Source organism: Gymnoscopelus braueri, assembly GCF_963280865.1.
Source record: "Gymnoscopelus braueri genome assembly, chromosome: 21".
In the NCBI taxonomy this organism is placed as follows: Eukaryota; Metazoa; Chordata; class Actinopteri; order Myctophiformes; family Myctophidae; genus Gymnoscopelus; species Gymnoscopelus braueri.
In genome coordinates, this window is record NC_137623.1 from 2,041,582 (window position 1) to 2,064,081 (window position 22,500).

Sequence of the window (22,500 nt, forward strand, 5' to 3'; positions counted from 1 at the left end):
ATAACTCACTTCCTGTTTCAGATTCCTTTGGGCACCCCTTCTAGGATGTCTTAGGATGACCCAAGGGACATATGTGCCAAATGTTATGCTTTTTGGAGATTCTTTTGGTGTCTTTTGAGTCAACAGTTTAGGTGGCCATTTTGAATTATGTCCATAAGTCACTTCCTGTTTAAGATTTTTTTGGGCACCCCTTCTAGGATGTTTTAGGATGACCCAAGGGACATCTGTATCAAATTTCATGCTTTTATCCGCCGCGTAACGATTTGGCCATTTTTTGTGCTTAGTACCCCCTACTAACAGTAGCCTACTGAGAGAGAGAGAAAGTGAGCGAGTGAGTCAGCGAGAGAGAGGGGGAGACTCACCAGATCTGTATGATAAGCCATGCTGCACGTTATGGTAGACACTGGTTACCTCCGCTGCGGTGACTTTATCTGTGTTGCTGTCTTTTTGTGTTGAAAAATAGCTTGTCAAGCTAGTGTTGGCCTTTCTTTGCTGTACATTTTTCTTGTGAGCTTCACCGTCACCATGCCTCTTAATATCATTCTCTCCTCCATGGGTGATAGTGAAGTTCCGACGACAAATCGTACACTCTGCCTTGTTTGGGTCGTTTGACACAGATACCATGTATATTTACTCTCCCAGTCTCTGTTATATGAGCAGAGCCTTTTTTTCTTAGCAGCAGGAGTTTCCACTGTTTCCTCCATTTTCGTATTTTTCTTTTGTATTTTTGCCGCGCAGCGATGACACTAGTCTGCACTGTTGTACCTGTGTGTGCGTGAGCTGCCTGTCAGCTGTGACCTGGACGCGGAGTCGCGGATGTTGTTTTTTGGTCCACCCCCCACCCCACTCCTCCCCAACCAATGGCGTTCCACAAATACATACAGCATTGACCAATTACATTTATCGAAGAATAGTATTTCACAGATATAAGAGGGTATTGCAAGTTAGCTTAAACATTTAATGAACTTTTTTTTTTAAATAAAATATATATATATATATATATATATTTCTTTTCCATAACTTAGATTTTCGGGACATTGCCCTGCTTGTGCGGGACGCGGGACAGAGGGTCCAATTTCGGGACTGTCCCGCGAATTTCGGGACGGGTGGTCTGTCTGTCTGTCTGTCTGTCTGTCTGTCTGTCTGTCTGCCTGCCTGCCCGTATGTGGCCGATTCAGTCGGAAGTTCCCAATGGTCGGTAGTTACGCGCCGCATCTGGTGAAACCCGGAATTACACTCAATGTAAACAGGAAGTAAACGAGGGTGAAAAAATGGCGTTCGGCCACAGACGGGATTAAAACACTTCTTTATTGAAAGATATGGATTATTACATTGCACTAGAACTCCTGACAGTTAACATTTGGGGCTTGGGGGTAAGCACCTTTATTTTTTAATTTGCATAAAAGATATGCCCCCCCCCCTGCAGTAACTATGAGGACCCCCTAGGGGTCCCGGACCCCCTGTTGAAAACCCATGCTATAGGGAAAGCGGCTTTGTGTGACTTTTTGTGGTATGATCTATGACATAACTAGAAGAATATGTTAGAACACTGTTATTAAATGTGTGTAACTACATACCAGTATAACATACTGTAATAATAGTCTACTGTTTAAAAAAGACAAATTATATGTTTTGTGTTTTTCAGCTTCAATGGTCATGATGTCACTCATATCATGTATTCATCATTTCCTGTTTCCTGATGTGTTTCATTGACTGTAACGTTGACAGGTTTAATAAAGACCTAAAGATGAGTCAGTGTGTGGAGAGAGAGGAGGAGGGATCTGACAGACCAGAGTCTCCAACATCCAGCTGTGTGTCTATGAAGAGTGACCGGTCTAAAGGAAAACCTCCTGAACCTGGACCTTCACACACACAGTATGTGAATCAGATATATTATACACCCTGGTCTCTGGTAAACACTGTTATAGATGTTATAGAGCCCCCCCCCCCCCCCAGCATGTGTTTTGGATCACACTGAATGAGCTTGTAGATTATATGTTTCCACGTGTCATCATTTTTATTATTACATTATTATTAAATTATGTAATGTATACACAAATAACTTGACTCTTGTCTTTGTCTGTTTGTCAGGACAAAAATACCAGCAAAACCAACCACTGATGATGAAGACTGGAAGTGTGGAAGCTGTGGCCTCTGGAACACTGCTAAGGCTTTAAGATGCAGAGGCTCATCCTGCAATGTGACGAAGAGCATAGCCACAAGGTAACGTTGTCTCTGTCTGTTTTATTTTCTTTCTTTCTTTCTTTCTTTCTTTCTTTCTTTCTTTCTTTCTCTCTTTCTTTCTTTCTTTCTCTCTTTCTTTCTTTCTTTCTTTCGTTCTTTGTGAACATTTCTCTGCTCTGATTATCAGCTGCATGTCTATGTACAGAGACACTATGAATGAATTCATGTTTGGAGGAGGAGGATTAGGAGGAGGAGGAGGAGGAAGAGGATGATAGGAGGAGGAGGAGGATGGTAGGAGGCGGAGGAGGAGGAGGAGGAGGATAGGAGGAGGTGTCATAATATCATAATAATGTGTTCCTCATTGTTTCTCTCTCCCTCTTTCTATGTCTCTGTGTTTTTTCTATCCTTGTCTTTCTCTCAGCTGGGACTCCATCACAGCCCTCCCTCTCTCTGCAGCAGACATGAGGAAGTCTTGGCATAAAGACTTCACACAGAGGGACCGTGACTACTGTGTCCGCTGTCTGTGAGTGTTCATCACACAGAACGCAGAACCAATACAATGTGTTCTCACCATCTTCTAGACCCCAGACCAGCTGAACTATTATCACTTATTATATGATGAGTTGAATCTGATGTCTGACTTTGTCTCTTTCATTCTCTGTGTGTTGGTGAGCAGTGTAAACGCCATGTCAACAGGAGACCCAGCTGAGGTCTTTAACCTGGTGACTGATGGTCAGAACATAGAGAGGAGCATGTATGAGTCAGCTAACAGCAGGGTAAGAACCTAATATTCTCTCTATGACATTTATTTACATGTTCTAATGAATACATGAGCTACAATGTAGCGTGTAAGATTTAATTGTTCATCATTCAGTGACATAAAAAAACAAAACAATAAGCAAAAATGTGTCTAAAATAGAGATGCCAGGTAACCACATGAACCCTAGCGTCTTATTCTGAGGTGAACAGAAAATAGCCGATCTACAAGCTTACAATACATCACAATGCAACCCGTTGTGAGCTTTTAGATCAGCTATTTTAGGTAAACAGATTTGGTGTTGAGAGAATAAAACATCAGGCCTAGTTCAGAGCCCTGGGCGACCCCGTTGGGGGACCCAACTATGTATAAAGGGTTAATTATCGTTGTTGTCGGGCAGAAACCTTGTATCTCCACGTTTCAATCCCCCCATAACTTAATGCCCCATTTCATCATAGAAGAGTGTCACTCAAAAGTAGTGAAAATAGCAGATCTACAAGCTCACGATGTGACACGTTGTGGACTTGTAGTTTAACTTTATTAATAATATAAACCCTATATACTTAAATTGAACGGTTTTGGGGCGGCACTGGCTCAGGGGTAGAGTGGCCGGGTAGAGTGAACTGGAAAACCGCAAGGTTCCCAGTTCGATCCCGGGCTGGGGCGCTCCCCTAGAGTTAGTGTCGAAGTGTCCTTGAGCAAGACGCTGAACCCCTAATTGCTCCCGATGAGCAGGTTGGTGCCTTGCATGGTTTCCTCCTCCATCGGTGTATGAATGTGTGTGTAAATGGGTTAATGGCACAATCAATGTAAAGCGCTTCGGATAGAAGTGCTATATAAATGCACCATTTACTCATTAGGGTTCATGAGGTTAACAGTGTTCTACTTACATTAAACTGTTCTCTTATACCCAGTGGTGGAAAAAGTACTCTAATGTTTTACTTAAGTAAAAGCATCAATACTGCAAGTAAAATACTCAATCGGGGGCGAAACTCGGGCATAAACATCGTCTAGTGTGAGGGTTCAAAGATCCAATCTGAACCCTCCCGAGTTGCTCACAAGACGATCGGGGCCACTCCGATCACATTCCAAATAGTTTGATATTTCGAGTGAAAACCCCTCCCCTCAGGTGAACCCCCCCTCCCCCCTTTTTTTGTCATCGTCAAAATCATTTAAAAAAATACCTGGCGCGGGTCGGACCGAGAGAAATACGGCCGCTGTTCCAACACCGCAATGCCACACACACACACACACACACACACACACACACACACACACACACACACACACACACACACGCGTTGTTTATGTAGGATGGACAATCATGTGCAGCTGCGGTGGATCCATGTTTTATATTAAAATACATTATTTTGATAATGATTTTATTATTTTCATTTTAAAATATGGACTGACAGTCCTATAGCTATAATGTCCATAGAGAATATATCCCCACCTGAAAGATGCTTATTAAACTTTATAACTTGCCTGGTACCATTCCATGCTTCATCTTGCCGTCTAAAATTATATTCCTTGGCTTGCAAACAGCCAAAACGTGTGTAGCCGATGAAACACAACGGCTTTGCATTGATGACACCAGGTATAAGCAGGGGTGCAATGCTCACTGGACGGGCTTGCCCGCCGTGCCGGAACCTATTTGACCAGAAGCACACGCATAGATTTAAAACTACTTTAAATTCGCACCTCAACAAAGTTTTCAAAGGCTCCCGACTCACACCTAGCGAATTAACATAGGAATAAGCCTAGATGCATATCAATTGTCCATTGTGTGACTTGCAGTGTAGGTGTTAAGCGACGTGCGCGTCACGTCATTGAAATAGAGTGCAAGAACATACCAAATGAGCATTGCATGCCTGGGTATAAGAAACTCATGAGCACACTGGCCAATACAAACTAATAGGCGAGTGCGCTCTGGTGCGCAATTTCCGAACGCACTGCTGCTTTCCAATGTGTCCATATCCATCTTTAAATGCCCTGTTTTCAGCACTGTCACATATCTTTTATACATATCTTTTATACTCTTTATACTTTTGGATAGTGTCATTTCTCTTGTTAACTAGCAGATTCATGTTTAGCGATCTCAAGCAGTCTGTCTCTCTCCATAAGTCGCAGCTGCAATCCATCCAGTAACGACCAATTTATGCTTCGACATACAACGGTCAGTGCATGGTGGGAAAAGTACTCAGATATTTTACCTAAGTAAAAGTATCAATACTGCAATATAGAAATACTCTGTTACAAATAAAAGTCCGGAATTAAAAATGTACTTGAGTAAAAGCACAAAAGTATTAGTATCAAAATGTACTTAAAGTACCAAAAGTAAAAGTAATAGTGTTTGAAAATAGCAGATCTACAAGCTCACAATGTTTTGCCATGCGATTCATTGTGAGCTTGTAGTTCGGCTATTTTCAAATAGCCTATGTAGGCCTATAAACTAGGGCTAAAGTGGTTAATGTATGTTTTATAATATAATAATTGATAATAGCAAAGTAACTAGTAACTAAAGTTTTCAAATGATTGTACTGGAGTAAAAGTACAATATTTGTCGTTGGGGTGTAGAAGTAATACAATAGTACTGAAAATTGGCAATACTCCAGTAAAGTAAAAATACCTAAAAATTGTACTTAAGTACAGTACTTGAGTACATGTACTTTGTTACTTTACACCACTGACAACGTTGCGCCCCGAATATATTCAATCTGCGCTGCAGTGTGAGCTTGTGGATTTGCAAAGCGATCCTGATGAATCATGCATAATAATGATTATGATGAGGACGGTAGGCTTTGCTACATGGTCAGTCTTGGAGGGGGGGGGGACCGCTCGTTTACGGTTTATTATGCCACCACCTAATAGCTTACATTTTGATTCATTCTCTGTGAGAGTATCACAAATGTGTGCCAAATATAAGGCGTTCTGTCTTGACTCTTGGAGTTCCAATACATTCAGGGGTGAGCTCTAGGGGGTGCTCAGGGGGTCGGCGACCCCTTAGCTCTGACACTATGGGGGCTGGGGGCTCACGCATGCTCCACATGCACGCACCGTCAGCGGCGGTCTTTAACACCTTAAAGTTTAGACAATAGCCTCTCAAGGTTCGCGCCGTCAGCGGCGAGCCGTTCTCAATAGCGTCTACCTGGCTGCTTTGCATAACATTAGGCTAATGGAGAAAAGCCATGGACTTGAATTGAATGTGTTACATTCCTCTCACAATGAGAGACAACAGTCTCTGCACTGCAGAGTGTGAAGGGGATCGCTTAGAAGAGGACCCAGTTCTCTGACACAAGACAAAGACAAGTTGTCTGATTATTTTAACTACTTATGTGTGGGTGAGTCTATGTAAAGGGCTTTTATATAAAACTAAAAGGAAAATAAAATAACTAATTAATTGAAACAAAATAAAAACAACAAATTAACAATGCAACAAAATAATAAGATATAATTACATTAAAAATCACATGTTGAATACAGTATTTCAACTAGCACTGAGCTGATTGGCTATGTGCACATGCCCGCGCGCGCGCCGTGACGTCATAAAATAGAGCCCCCATAGCTCAAAAATCCACAGCTCACCACTGAGTAAATTAGTTAACTATCCATTTCTTAAATTAGCCTTTCATTATGTTCTGGCCCGCCATCTAATGCTTTAAAAACAAACTTTCATGTTGGTGCACCCTGCCTTCATAGTTCTTAAATCCATGAATTTTGCAAAATGTTGCAAGGGAAGTCTCTGTGCCAGCCAGGCTTATTTTTCGTCGCACAATGGTTTCGAGTGGTTAACATTATGCGATATTAGCTGTAGAATACAACTCTCGTAGACGTATTTATGATTCTGACGTTTTCAATCTACGAGAGTTGTAGGGTTCACCCCCCATGGACACAGGGACTTTCTGCACTATGCCCCGTAGACACTCCAAACATGTACAAATTGAAAATAAAGGTGCTTACCCCCACGCAGCAAATGTTGACTATCGCTACGGGGTAGTAGTTTAATGTAATAATCCATATCTTTCAATAAAGAAGTGTTTAATGCCGTCTGTGGCTGATTCTGTCGGAAGTTCCCAATGGGTGGTAGTGACGTGCCCATCTGGTGAAACCCGGAATTACACTCAATGTAAACAGGAAGTAAACGAGGGTGAAAAAATGGCGTTCGGCCACAGACGGCATTAAAACACTTCTTTATTGAAAGATATGGATTATTACATTAAACTACTACCCCGTAGCGAGAGTTAACATTTGGGGCGTGGGAATAAGCAGCTTTATTTTCAATTTGTACATGTTTGGAGTGTCTACGGGGTATAGTGCAGAAAGTCCCTGTGTCCATGGGGGGTGAACCCTACAACTCTCGTAGATTGAAAACGTCAGAATCATAAATACGTCTACGAGAGTTGTATTCTACAGCTAATGCGATATACAAGACCACAAGTAGCCTACCGCGAATGAGACGCGTTGTGAGCTTGTAGATCTGCTCTGACGCGGTGCACACTGGCCCTCATTTATCAACGCGGTGCAGCCCAAATAATGGGCGTAGGGCGAGATCACCGCACCTTTCGGCATTTATCAATATATCCTGACGTGGGCTTCATCCTACCATACGCTGAGATCTCACGTCTGGTCGAGACCAGTTGTTGACGTTGGCTGCGCCCGTTTATTCCATTCTAGACCTGCGGAGCAGCATTGTCTGACTGTCTGACAGGCATCTGGACACATAATCCACTCCTAAATGTATATCTACACACTAATAATTAATCCCTGTGAAAATATAACATTTTATAAAGTAATTTAAACAAACTGCTTTAACAGTCATTCAGTTGCATTGGCTATTTTAAAATAGCAGATCTGCAAGCTCAAAAACGGGTCGCATCGCGACGCGTTGTGAGCTTGTAGATCTGCTATTTTCAAACTATACGAGCGCTTTTGCGTCGGGACTCGGGAGTCCCGCGGTCGGGACTGCCGACGATCTTTTCATGGACAGTGAGGTGTACAAACTTACAGTAGCTTGTCCTATGTTATGGAGTTATGTCATAGAGAGTTTTGAAGACAACCTGGATGGGTTAAGGATATAAACCCGACGCTCCAATCTCTTATTAACGGGACGGACCGAAACCACTGCCGCCCGTCCGAGTCTCACAGGGAATATCCTACATGACTGCTTGTGCACTGCTCGGTATGGGTTAAATAAATTAATATACAAACGTATTCCATTCATGGCGATGTGATTGGTATCATAATATGTCATTCATGTAGGCTACAAGCCTACGTGACAAAGATTGTACCGCTACGGTACGGATTACAATACATGAAAAACACAGCTGGGCGGGCGTGTGTGTGTGTGTGTGTGTGTGTGAGAGCGAGAGAGAGAGAGAGAGAGGGGGGGCGTGTGCGTGTGCGTGTGTGGCGAGGCAGGCGGGGGAAACTCTTTCTCATTGGTCGTATTCTGGTCCTTCTTCATGTCGTAAAATCGGGGCGTTTTGAGAATATTTAAGGGCGTGTTATTTAAATGACGCTAGGTTTCAGCCGTGACATTTATCAAGCCTGGGACCAAATGTAGGTTCGGATCAGCTGTGTAGGATTCGTTGATAAATGTGACTTTGACGTTGGTGTACGGCCGAATATATGGAAAAATATACGCCGGTTTATACGCTGCGTTGATAAATGAGGGCCTGTGTGTGTGTGTGTGTGTGTGTGTGTGTGTGTGTGTGTGTGTGTGTGTGTGTGTGTGTGTGTGTGTGTGTGTGTGTGTGTGTGTGTGTGTGTGTGTGTGTGTGTGTGTGTGTGTGTGTGTGTGTGTGTGTGTGTGTGTGTGTGTGTGTGTGTGTGTGTGTGTGTGTGTGTGTGTGCGCGTGCGCGTGCGCTGCTCAGGAGCGCAGCTGGCTGTCGGAGAAAAACACTGAATTGACATATGAAAATGTACGGATTGCAATGTGTAACTTTATTTAATATCAAAATAATATAGGCTACTGATATAATATCTTATATAATTATAATTATTAATAATTAATAATTATTATTTTTTAAATATATTTTTCTATTTATTATTGCTGTTCGGGCAAGCCCGAGAATCTGGATAGAATCTTGTAGTGTGAGATGCCCCCGATTTTTTAAATAGTGTAGTGTGTGCATGTTTAAGATAATCTGATAAGAGAATCTTGAAAGATTATCTTGTAGTGTGTGATGATACCCGATTTTAAAAATCGTTAATATTAAGATTATCTCGTAGTGTAAGGCCAGCTTAAATCTTTACTAAAACTAGCAGCTCTACAAGCTCAGTGTGAGCTTGTAGATCTGCTATTTTCACAGAATAGGGAAGCTATGGTTCAAAGGGTATAGTCTACTTACATTAAACTGTTCACTTATACCCAGTGATGGAAGAAGTACTCACATTTTTTACTTGAGTAAAAGAACAAAAGTATTGGCTTAACAATATAAGGAACAGTCTGTTAGCATCTGCATGTAATTTGACTCTCATTGTCTGTTGATGTGTGAAATACAGGAGGAATACAGGAGACTGCTGACAGAGAAGAGGTCTGAGCTGTTGGAGAAGAAGCTGATGAGGATGGGTACTGGGTACGGAATTTTAATACTTCTACTCCAGTACAGTGTGATTATTTGATAGCTTTAGTTACTAGTTACTTTGCAGACTTACATGAATTATTTGTCACCCACCCTATTTGACGGACAGTCTTCTCGTAGGTATTGACATCAATACTAAATTAAAATGACTTTTCAAAATGAATCACACTTTATGTTTTAAATAGCTCCCAACATGTCATAATGTGACACGTGAGCTTGTAGATCTGCTATTTTTGATCTGAAACGTTTTATGGTAAATTCCACCTTGTTAGACATCCTTTAGGAGGAGGATTCATGTGATTGGTTTTCTTTGATTTCATTATTATTAGTATTATCATTATTATTAATTTTATTTTGTCCTTGGTTGGGTGTTGGGGGGGCTACCACACACACACACACACACACACACACACACACACACACACACACACACACACACACACACACACACACACACACACACCACAAACACTCTCCGTTAGGTCATATTTCCACATGTACTGTACAGTTACATATGTTATAGAATATGATGTCATAATATCATAACATGTGTTTCTCACTGTTTCTCCCTCCTCTTACTATGTCCCGTTGTTTTTTCTATCGTTGTATTTCTCTCAGCTCCATCACAGCCCTCCCTCTCTCTGCAGCAGACATGATGAAGTCTTGGCATAAAGACTACAGACAGAGCTACCGTGACTACAGTGTCCGCTTGCTGTGAGTGTTCATCACACAGAAAGCAGAACCAATACAATGTGCTCTCACCATCTTCTAGACCCCAGACCAGCTGAACTATTATCACTTATTATATGATGAGTTGAATCTGATGTCTGACTTTGTCTCTTTCATTCTCTGTGTGTTGGTGAGCAGTGTAGAGGCCATGTTAACAGGAGACCCAGCTGAGGACATTAACCTGGTGACTGATGCTCAGAACATAGAGAGGAACATGTATGAGTCAGCTAACAGCTGGGTAAGAACCTAATATTCTCTCCATGATTTATTTACATGTTCTAATGAATACATGAACTACAATGTAGTGTGTAAGATTTAATTGTTCATCATTCAGTGACATAAAAAAAACGAAACAATAAACAAAAATGTGTCTAAAATAGGGATGCCAGGTAACCACATGAACCCTAGCGTCCTTATTCTGAGGTGAACAGAAAATAGCCGATCTACAAGCTTACAATACATCACAATGCAACCCATTGTGAGCTTTTATATCAGCTATTTTAGGCAAACAGATTTGGTGTTGAGAGAATAAAGCATCGGGCCTAGTTCAGAGCCCTGGGGGACCCCGTTCAACTATGTATAAAGGGTTAATTATCGTTGTTGTCGGGCAGAAACCTTGTATCTCCACGTCCCCCCCCCCCCATAACTTAATGCCCCATTTCATCATAGAAGAGTGACACTCATAAGTAGTGAAAATAGCAGATCTACAAGCTCACAATGTGACACGTTGTGGACTTGTAGTTTAACTTTATTAATAATATAAAGCCTTTATACTTAAATTGAACGGGGTTCCTCAGGGGTCTATTCTTAGCCCTCTACAGTCCCTCTATAGATCTAAACGCTATTGTGAGCTTGTAGATCTGCTATTTTCACAGCATGTTTTCCCCAGAATAGGGAAGCTAGGGTTCATGAGGTTAACAGTGTTCTACTTACATTAAACTGTTCTCTTATACCCAGTGGTGGAAAAAGTACTCTAATGTTTTACTTAAGTAAAAGTATCAATACTGCAATATTAAAATACTCTGTTACAAGTAAAAGTCCGGAATTCAAAATGTACTTGAGTAAACGTACAAAAGTATTGGCATCAAAATATACTTAAAGTACCAACAGTAAAAGTACTCATTATACAGAATGTCCCCTTACACAAGTTATCATTATGTCTAAAATGAGGTTCACGTACACAGAGGTTCACATTATCTCCTCCAGTTCTCCTCCCCTCTGAACACTCTGACCAACCAGTAGGACCACAGTACACATGGAGATTAACTATGAATGACTATAATATAGTCATTGTTAATCTCCACAATGACTACAGTATTATGTGGAGAAAATTAAAACTACAAATTGATAAAAAACAGGAAACATGTCAAGTATCCTCAGAGCTTCATCAACAATGTAACCCCATTTACTTAAATTGAACGGGGTCCCTCAGGGGTCTATTCTTGGTCCCTTAGCCTACCCTTTTCCCTCTGCACCAAATCTCTTCACCGGAAATAACAGATCTACAAGCGTCACAATGCTTTGTACGCTATTTCCGCAGAATGTTTTTTCCAAGAATAGGGAAGCTAGGGTTCATGAGGTTAATAGTGTTCTACTTACATTAAACTTATATAGTGATCTGTTCAGTCTTTTATTTTGAAATACAGGAAGTAAAAGTTAATTCCAACCAATGTTAAGGAACAGTGTTTTTGTAGTTTGACTGTCATTGTCTGTTGATGTGTGAAATACAGGATGAATACAGACACCTGATGGATGAGAAGAGTTCTGAGCTGAAGAAGAAGCTGATGAGGATGGATACTGGGTACGGAATTTTTATACTTCTACTCCTGTACGGTGTGATTATTTGACAGCAGATTTAACTAACACACACACACACACACACACACACACACACACACACACACACACACACACACACACACACACACACACACACACACACACACACACACACACACACACACACACACACACACACACACACACACACACACACACACGCGCGCGCTTTAACAACACAGAAACATTCTTACTTACTAAAATCTTTATATAGATAGATAGTGATAGAGTGTCATGGCTGGCTCTTGCCACGACAAATAACAGGGGAGGGAGACCAACGGAAAGTGTAACAAAGGATGTTTATTAAATAGTAAACTCTAACAAAGGCATAACTGAGGTATAACTGACAGTAAAGGAACATCATAACGTTAAGGATCCAATGAGGTGTGGAGTCAGTAAATCAGTGTAAGTGTGGATGAGTGGAACATGGTGTAGTGCAGGGTGTGTGGATGGTAAGAATAATCAAACATAACATAACAGAAGCATAGGGAGCAGGGTAGAGCTGAAGAAGACAGCAGTCCTCTCTCCTCTGGATCTCCTCATAGACTGAGCATGGGCTGGCTTTTATAGACTCCTGGAGGCACCGGGCCCAGGTGCTCTCCAATCAGCCATTAGCAGGTATGTAGACGGCCCCACCCTGTTCACCTAGAAGAACAGCATGAGCAGAGCAGACACTCCCATAAAGCTCCATATAAGGGAGTGGGGCATCACAATATATTTTATTCTTTGCTTATGGAAGGGGGGGGGGGCAGGGGGGGCAGACCCCATGGTCTCTGGTAAACTGTTTCAGATGCTATATATTATACACCCCCATGGTCTCTGGTAAACACTGTTATAGATGTTATAGAGCTCTGCCCCCCCCCCCCCCTCTCGGCATGTGTTTTGGATCACACTGAATTGTCGGTTTCCACGTGTCATCATCATTTTAATGATTTCATTATTATTAAATATGAAGTAATGTAATTTATACACAAATAGTCAGACAAACAAGTCAGGACAAAAAGACCAGCAGAACCAACCACTGATGATGAAGACTGGAGATGTAGAGGCTGTTGGAACAAGAACACTGCTGAGGCTTTAAGATGCAGAGGCTCATACTGCACTATGACAAAGATCATATCCACAAGGTAACATTGGCTCTCTGTCTGCTTTCTTTCTTTCTTTCTTTCTTTTCTTTCTTTCTTTCTTTCTTTCTTCTGAACATTTCTCTGATTGTCAGCTGCATGTCTATGAACAGAGACACTATGAATGAATTCATGTTTGGAGGAGGAGGAGGAGGAGGAGGAGGAGAAGAGGAGGAGGAGTAGGAGGAGGAGGAGGAGGAGGAGGAGGAGGAGAAGAGGGAGAAGAGGAGGAGGATGATAGGAGGAGGAGGAGGAGGAGGAGGAGAAGAGGAGGAGGATAGGAGGAGGACGGGGGGGAGGAGGAGAGGAGGAGGAGGAGGAGGAGGATAGAAGGAGGAGGAGGATGATAGGAAGAGGAGGAGGAGGAGGAGGAGGAAGAGGAGGAGGAGGACGGGGGGGGAGGAGGAGAGGAGGAGGAGGAGGAGGAGGATAGAAGGAGGAGGAGGATGGGAGGAGGATGATAGGAGGATAGGAGAAGGAAGAGGAAGAAGAGGAGGAGGAGGAGGAGGAAGAGGAGGAGGAGGAGGAGGAGGAGGAGGAGGAGGAGGAGGAGGAGGAGGACGACGGGGGGAAGGAGGAGAGTAGGAGGATACAAGGAGGAGGAGGAGGAGGAGGATAGGAGTATAGGAGGAGGAGGAGGAGGAGGAGGAGGAGGAGGATAGGAGTATAGGAGGGGGAGGAGGAGAAGAGGAGGAGGATAGGAGGAGGAGGAGGAGGAGGACGACGGGGGGAAGGAGGAGAGTAGGAGGAGGAGGAGGATAGAAGGAGGAGGATAGGAGTATAGGAGGAGGAAGAGGAAGAGGAAGAGGAAGAGGAAGAGGAGGAGAGGAGAAGAGGAGGATAGGAGGAGAAGAGGAGAAGAGGAGGATGGGAGGATGGGAGGATGGGAGGATAGGAGGAGGAGGAGGAGGAGGAGGAGGATGATAGGAGGAGGAGGAGGAGGAGGAGAGGAGGAAGAGGATGATAGGAGGAGGAGGAGGAGGAGGAGGAGGAGGAGGATGATAGGAGGGAGGAGGAGGAGGGAGAGGAGGAGGAGGAGGATGATAGGAGGAGGAGGAGGAGGAAGAGGATGAAGGGAGGAGGAGGAAGGAGGAGGAGGAGAGAAGAGGATGATAGGAGGAGGAAGAGGAAGAGGAAGAAGAGGAGGAGGAGGAAGAGGATGATTAGGAGGAGGAGGAGGAGGAGAAAAGGAGGAGGTGTCATAATATCATAATAATAATGTGTTCTGTGTTTTTTCTATCATTGTCTTTCTCTCAGCTGGGACTCCATTCACAGCCCTCCCCTCTCTCTGCAGCAGACATGAGGAAGTTTGGCATAAAGACTACACACAGAACTACCGTGACTTCTATGTCCGCTACCTGTGAGTGTTCATCCACACAGAACGCAGAACCAATACAATGTGTCTCACCATCTTCTAGACCCCAGACCAGCTGAACTATTATCACTTATTATATGATGAGTTGAATCTGATGTCTGACTTTGTCTCTTTCATTCTCTGTGTGTTGGTGAGCAGTGTAGAGGACATGTCAACAGGAGACCCAGCCGAGGACAGTGACCTGGTGACTGATGCTCAGAACATAGAGAGGAACATCTATGATTCAGCTAACAGCGTGGTAAGAACCTAATATTCTCTCCATGATATTTATTTACATGTTCTAATAAATACATGAACTACAATGTAGCGTGTAAGATTTAATTGTTCATCATTCAGTGACATAAAAAAACTAAACAATAAACAAAACTGTGTCTAAAATAGGGATGCCAGGGAACCACATGAACCCTAGCGTCCTTATTCTGAGGTGAACATTTGACGAAAATAGCCGATCTACAAGCTTACAATGCATCACAATGCAACCCGTTTGAGCTTTTAGATCAGCTATTTTAGGCAAACAGATTTGGTGTTGAGAGAATAAAGCATCTGGCCTAGTTCAGAGCCCTGGGGGACCCCGTTCAACTATGTAAATGGTTAATTATTGTTGTTATAGGTCAGAAACCTTGTATCTCCACGTTTCACCCCCCCCCCCCATAACTTAATGCCCCATTTCATCATAGAAGAGTGTCACTCAAAAGTTGTGAAAATAGCAGATCTACAAGCTCACAAGGCCTCACGATGCTACATGTTGTGGACTTGTAGTTTAACTTTATTAATAATACAAACCCTTTATACTTATATTGAACGGGTTCCTCAGGGGTCTATTCTTAGCCCTCTACAGTCCCTCTATAGATCTACACACTATCGTGAGCTTGTAGATCTGCTATTTTCACAGCATGTTTTCCCCAGAATAGGGAAGCTAGGGTTCATGAGGTTAACAGTGTTCTACTTACATTAAACTGTTCTCTTATACCCAGTGGAGGAAAAAGTACTCTAATGTTTTACTTAAGTAAAAGTATCAATACTGCAATATAGAAATACTCTGTTACAAGTAAAAGTCCGGAATACTGCAATATAGAAATACTCTGTTACAAGTAAAAGTCCGGAATTAAAAATTTACTTGAGTAAAGGTATAAAAGTATTGGCATCAAAATGTATAATGTAATGTAAAATGTACTTAAAATACCAAAAGTAAAAGTACTCATTATACAGAATGTCCCAAGTTTTCAAATGAGTATTTTTGGAAAATAGCAGATCTACAAGCTCACAATGTGTCTTAGTGTGACACATTGTGAGCTTGTAGATCGGCTATTTTCAAATTGCCAAAATGTATATAAGGCTGAAGTGGTTTTGTAATAATAATCAAAATCTACAAAGTAACTACTAACTAAAGTTTTCAAATAATTGTAGTGGAGTAAAAGTACAATATTTGCCTCTGAGATGTAGTGGAGTAGAAGTAAAAGTACAGAGAATTGGAAATACTCCAGTAAAGTACATTTACAGAAAATAAATAACTTAAGTACAGTACTTGAGTAAATGTACTTAGTTACTATACATCACTGCAGAAAACACAAAAAATATTTTTCAATGTCTAAAATGTATTAAAATCTTTTGAAAATAGCAGGTCTACAAGCTCACAATGTGTCGAATTGCGATGCATTGTGAGCTTATAGATCTGCTATTTTCAAATGGCCAAATGTATATAGGGCTGAAGAGGTTAATGTTTTGTAATAATAATCAAAATCCACAAAGTAACTAGTAACTAAAGTTTTCAAATAATTGTAGTGGAATAAAAGTACAATATTTGCCTCTGAGATGTAGAAGTAAAAGCAATGGAAATTGGAAATACTCCAGTAAAGTAAAAGTACCTCAAAATTGTAATTAAGTACATTAATTGAGTAAATGTACTTAGTTACTTTACACCACTGTCATCATCTGTCCAGCCTTTTATTTTTATTTTCAGAAAAACTTGGAGTGAGATTTGGTGGCGTGTGCAGCAAACATTATTATTATTATTATTATTAGTATCATTATTTTATCAACCCATAGAGTCACCACCACACACCAAATGTATTTTTGTATTCATTGTTGTACTTAATGTTGCACCCAGTGCATCACACCAGTTGTAATCCCCCAACCAGGTACAGCTGGTATGTTGCACTGGGTGGGTGTGTTATCATTTTACAAATCTAACCCTCAATAATTAGATCAAGTCATTTTAACCCATTGAGACCGGGAACGCATATATGTCATTTTTAGATTTCTTTGGCTATTCAAAAATAGCAGATATACAAGCTCATAGCGCGGCACAGAGTGCCGCGCTATGAGCTTGTATATCTGCTATTTTGAAAAAACAAGAACATTTTTGCAAATCTTTTTATATTTGTTAAATATTTTGTTCCAGGGACCCCCCAGAAGCAAAGATTTGAGTTACACATCTGTTTGAATATATAAAAAAATATATATTCAAAGATTTTCACACATTTTCATGATTTTTCAAAAAATAGCAGATCTACAAGCTCATAGCGCGGCACCGAGTGCCGTGCTATGGACTTGTAGATCTGCTATTTTTTAATAGCCAAATAAATCTAAAGCGATACAGATGTGTTCCCGGTCTTAATGGGTTAATGCAGAAACTGGTGGTAGGTGTAAATTAATAGTGTGGGTGTGATCATTTTGGTGGGGGGTCTTTTTAACAGAGCAGATATAATGTCCTGTATTCTGGTGCATTTTAACAGGGAGTTTGATACTTTAACAGGCTTTACTAACATGGGAACATTATGGGTAAATGTTTTAAATTCATCCATCAACAAGATAAACAGAGACATTGATTTGATGACTGAAGCTATTAAAGAGCCATCTTTAATAATAACCACTCATTAATATATCTTTATGATTGCATGCAATTAACTAGAATGTATCACTTAGGTATCAAATGGAGTATAATGTGTTTACTGTATGTGGGAATGACTGGAGTGTATTCACAGTCATAATAAATATAGTGACAGTAGGACTCGTGTAACAGCCTGTGTAGAGATGGTGACTCTTACTCTCCTATTGGTCTATTGTTTTGCACCAGAGGAGTTCTAAATAATTAGACGTCTGTCAAATTCAGTCAATACAAACGTACGTTAAAAACCTGACCGGACAGAGAAAATTCCAGCGTACACCTGGCAGCTAACATTGTGGATGTGTAGAGCATAGAACATTAGTTAATCTTAAGATCTATGTTGTTGATCCTGGGAATATCACTGTAATGATCAATGGATTAACATGAAAGCGTCCTTCATACAAGAGACGCACGCACACCTAACATTTCTGCATTTCACTACAGTAAACGGGTGGGGCTACTTCAGATACAATAATTTAATTCACTATATCACTCAAATAAGTAGATATCTCAGTGGTGCATGAGTTAACACAGTTTTCCACTTGGGGTGATTTGACGTTGTAAGAAATATGGTGTGTGGCGTGAGTGCGTGTGAAGAGGGTCATTTACGTGTGTTTCACGCTCATTGTGTGAGAGTTGGCAGCTCTGGTTAAGGAACAGTGTGTTAACACTTGATGTAGCTTCACTCTGTCATTGTCTGTTGATGTGTGAAATACAGGAGGAATACTATAAACTGATGGATGAGAAGAGGTCTGAGCTGAGGAAGAAGAAGAAGAGACAGATGAAGCTGGGTAAGCTTTTAGCCATGCTCTCTCTCTCTCTCACTCACTCACTCTCCCTCCCACTTTAACCCTATTTATTGACTGGGTTCCCCCAGGGGTCTGTACTTGGTCCCCTCCCTTTTCCCTTCTCCACCAAATCTCTTATCTACAAGATCACAAGCCGACGCGTTGTGAGCTTGTAGATCTGCTATTTTCCCCCAATGTTCACATATTGTCACAGAATGTTCATGTATTATGAACTGTCCAGAATAGTGTGTCTAGGGTTGATGTGGTTAAACTAACATGTTCACACTGTGTTCATTTAACTCTTACTTCATACTGGAGGGGGAGGGGCCACCTCCAAGTATGATGTAAGAACAAAATGGCCGCTGTGTGAATGTGGTTAATTGAGTTTACAGTGATATTTATGTACAGTCATAAAACAATGTATCAGACCTCATGTCTTCTATACTCATCATGTGTAATGAATGTTTGTTTGTTTGTTGTTCTTCTGTAGAGAAGAAGATGAAGTCCATGAGTCAGACATCAACACCTCCTCTTCCTCCTGGTGACGAGGTAATCATAGTTTGGCATTTAACATCTGAATTCATTTAGTTTTGAATTTCGTTTTTCTCTTTATTTTTTCAATTTCAGTTTATTTTTGATTCACACATACATACAATACAATGCAGTAAATATGACGTTTCCAGATGTTTATTTTTAGCAGACAGACAGACAGACAGACCGACAGACAGACAGTTTGACCAGGAGAGCACAACGTACACAGAGGTTCACATTATCTCCTCCAGTTCTCCTCCCATCTGAACACTCTGACCAACCAGTTCAGTACACATGGAGATTAACTATGAATGACTATAATATAGTCATTGTTAATCTCCACAATGACTAGAAAATTAAAACTACACATTGTTAAAAAACAGGAAAAATTTCAAGTATCCTCAGAGCTTCATCAACAATGTAACCCCATTTGTTTAAATTGAACGGGGTCTGTAACGAAGGGGGACACCTCCGGTTACTTTAAAATAATATACTGGTTGAGGCGGCGAATATGGACTGGATTCCGGTCAGAGAATCAGGGGAGTCTGGAGAAGGGATTTCTTTCCAATGATTTATTGTCCATACAGTGTATGAATGGGTAAGGGTGAACATATGTGTGTGGTCTGAAAGTAAACAACAATAAAGAAAACATATTATCATTAATATGAGCTCAAGCATTTATGATGCAATCACTGGCATGTATGATGCAATCGCTAACAACAGGCTATCTGCACAGTGTCATTAAGTAGACAGTAAACATTCACTCAGTGTAGCAAATATTAACGCCAAAACTGTCCAAACATTGTAAAACACAGTAGATAAACTGTAAAGTAAATCAATGTCATCATCACAAGTAACAAAATACACCAATAGGGTTGCAAACGAACTGCAGGCACTGGGGAGCTAAATCAGCACAGTTAGCCAAACAAACAGGTGTTGCCAATTAAGCATATAAAGTCACATAAAGTGATATACAGGGTGTCAGATATAGTATAACTTACTTAACAACACTTTGGACCTGAAATAATGTACTCACATAGTTTCATGAACGCACAAATCAAAACATTAAGGAACAAGTGATCAGAAACACACAGAGCTTGCTGTGTCTGACTGCTGACCTGCGTGTGTCAGCACGCTACTGACTAAATAGGCTTGTCAGTGGGTAATACCATGCCAGGCCACTAGGCGTCGCTGGCGGGCTTTCTTACAGGGTCCCTCAGGGGTCTATTCTTGGTCCCGGGTTATTTTAGGAGTAATTAAAGTAAATTAGCCTGCTGGTGGCGCTATAACAGACCGATGTGAAAATTCTGGGCAAAGGTTCTGCCCTGACCTCCAGGCCTTCGGCCTTGCGGAGACAAAAATAGCCGGCTTATTGTGTATTTTATTTTTTTTACCAATTGCCCGAATGCCCCCGCCCCAGTTAAAAATTGTTAGAAAGCAATATACAGTATATATATATATATATATATATATATATTTTAACACTCATCTTTTAATTATTAACATTACAAACTAATAAAAATAACCCTTGTTGTAAAAAAACAACTAAGTTGTCCTTTAATGTTTTTGCCTTACATGGGGTAAAGGGTAAATGGGGGGTAAATGGCTCTGGACGCAATTGGTTAGACCTACGACCAACTACCAATTATAGTCTCCCATATTTGAATACTGGGCCCTGATTGGTCACCCCAGACGTAGTCTGGGAGGCATTGTGTCGGAGCTTGGACAGCAGGGGCGCGGCCACTGCGTTGTGATTCAAATCAACAGCCAATGAAGAAAAGGGGGCGGGATCCACATGCAGTGGGTGCTACATCTAAATAGGATCGACGGGAAGCAATTTCCCCTTGCTGTTTGCCTCTCGTCAGACTTTTTAGACGAGTCAGACCGGTAAGAGGCGTGTCCGCTCAGATTCTGAGCGTAAGCTACATCCAGCCCACAAATACCAGGGCTCTGGCCCAGAAGTTCCTCGCCAGAGCTGGCGAAAACTTCTGGGAACTCAGATTACCCCAGACGCAAATCGCAGAGGGCATTTTTTTTTTAACTCTCCTGATTGGCTGAATCGCAATGATTACTATCAGAATATAGAGCTTTAACCTTTTAATACAAAACTTTTTGTTTTAACCAAAAAATATCACTTACCCTACCTTTAATTACATTTCTCCATTGTGTGTGTCCCAGATGACCTGGGGGTGTGCAGGAAGCCCTGAACGGAACACATGTTCATGTTAATACATTTTACCTGTCTTGACCCAGTCACACCTCCTCAACCTGACTTGACCTTCATTGAACGCAATAAGCCAGGATGCACTGAGTAGTCTTGGTCAAAGTCCTGGATTTTTCTCAAATCCTTGATGACTTTCTGCTTTAGTGAAATGGGCCCCCAGTGTTGATTATAAAATCATATTTTAATCTCTAACATGTTCTTGTGCTGTGTGTTCTACAGATGGACATGGGAGCAGGGAGGACGGGTCAGCCCAACGTTACCCAGTTACCGAACCAGTACCTCCATCCAGGCCAGATTCCTGGGTCCAGTTCAGGTCTTGTAAAAGGCGTGTATTCAAATGTAAAAAGGTATTGACAACAAAATATACCAAAAGTACAATCTTTTTTTAATTAGTCAAACTAAAATAGCAGATCTACAAGCTCACAATGTGACACTTTGTGAGCTTGTAGATCTGCTATTTTCATTTCAAAGCTTATTATGGTAAATTCCACCTTGCGACATCCTTTAAGAGGCCTAAGGAGGAGGATTTCTTCTTTCATTTCATTACTATTATTATTATTGTTGTAGTTACTATTGTCTATAGCTATCCTCACTATTTCTTTATTCTCTCCCAAAAGTATGGCACCTAACTACTCCCACATACTTTCACTTACAAACTCCATTCAAACTGTAAAAAATCCAGCTTACTGTGGACATGTGTGCTTATACTTTTCTTTTTGAAATAATTTGTAGTTTTTGAAATATTTAACTTTAAACACCCCAAAAAGTCTATGGGAAAGTCAATGTTATTTCAACTGAAAACCCCTTTTTCTTTCACTTGAGTTGAGAAATGCCCCATGTTTTCATTTCTTACACTACAGATATGTTTTTTACATCAGCAAGTTCGCACGGGTCTGCTGGGTACACCCCCGCATTCCTAAACCCCCCCACTCCTACACACCCCCATTCCGAAACCCCCCCCCCCCACTCCTACACCCCCCCATTCCGAATTTTTTTTTCGGAATGGGGGGGTGTAGGAGTGGGGGGGTTTTGAAAACTTGGAATAAACCCTGCCATTCCGAAAAATAGATATAAATCCTATCTTTTTTTTTTTTTTTTTTTTTTTTTTGCGGGGGGGTATATATGGGGCACCCCCCCGCAAAAAAAAAAAAAAAAAAAAAAAAAAGAAAAAAAAAGTTTTTTTAAAGTTTTTATTTATTTATTTTTATTAAAAAATAATTTGTGGACTGAAGTTGGTTTGCTTCCACAATCCATAATGATGCATTTTCGAACTAAATTAATTAGGCTATCTGCACTTCCACAACGTGTACTGTACATATATACAGCCCACTGTAGGCTGACATTTTTGGGGGTTTTAGCTATGGACCCCAAAGCTCCAAGCTCCACCTTAGCGCCGCTAATGGAGCGGTTTCAGAAAAGAAAAATGAAAAAAATTAAACCGAAAAAAAAGGCGTGTCTGTCTGTCTGTCTATCTATA

General features: G+C 41.2%; 1 protein-coding gene across 1 annotated transcript in view; it reads left to right on the plus strand.

Annotated features, from left to right (window-relative positions):
• Window positions 1-22,500, plus strand: part of LOC308077337 (uncharacterized protein) — a 396,397-nt gene that overhangs the window by 334,662 nt on the left and 39,235 nt on the right. The window contains exons 41-46 of the mRNA XM_080417984.1: window positions 9,447-9,520; window positions 10,145-10,240; window positions 14,732-14,831; window positions 18,199-18,271; window positions 18,759-18,817; window positions 21,243-21,370. Of these exons, the coding sequence (XP_080274110.1) occupies window positions 9,447-9,520; window positions 10,145-10,240; window positions 14,732-14,831; window positions 18,199-18,271; window positions 18,759-18,817; window positions 21,243-21,370 (530 nt within the window). The remainder of the gene's footprint in view (window positions 1-9,446; window positions 9,521-10,144; window positions 10,241-14,731; window positions 14,832-18,198; window positions 18,272-18,758; window positions 18,818-21,242; window positions 21,371-22,500) is intronic.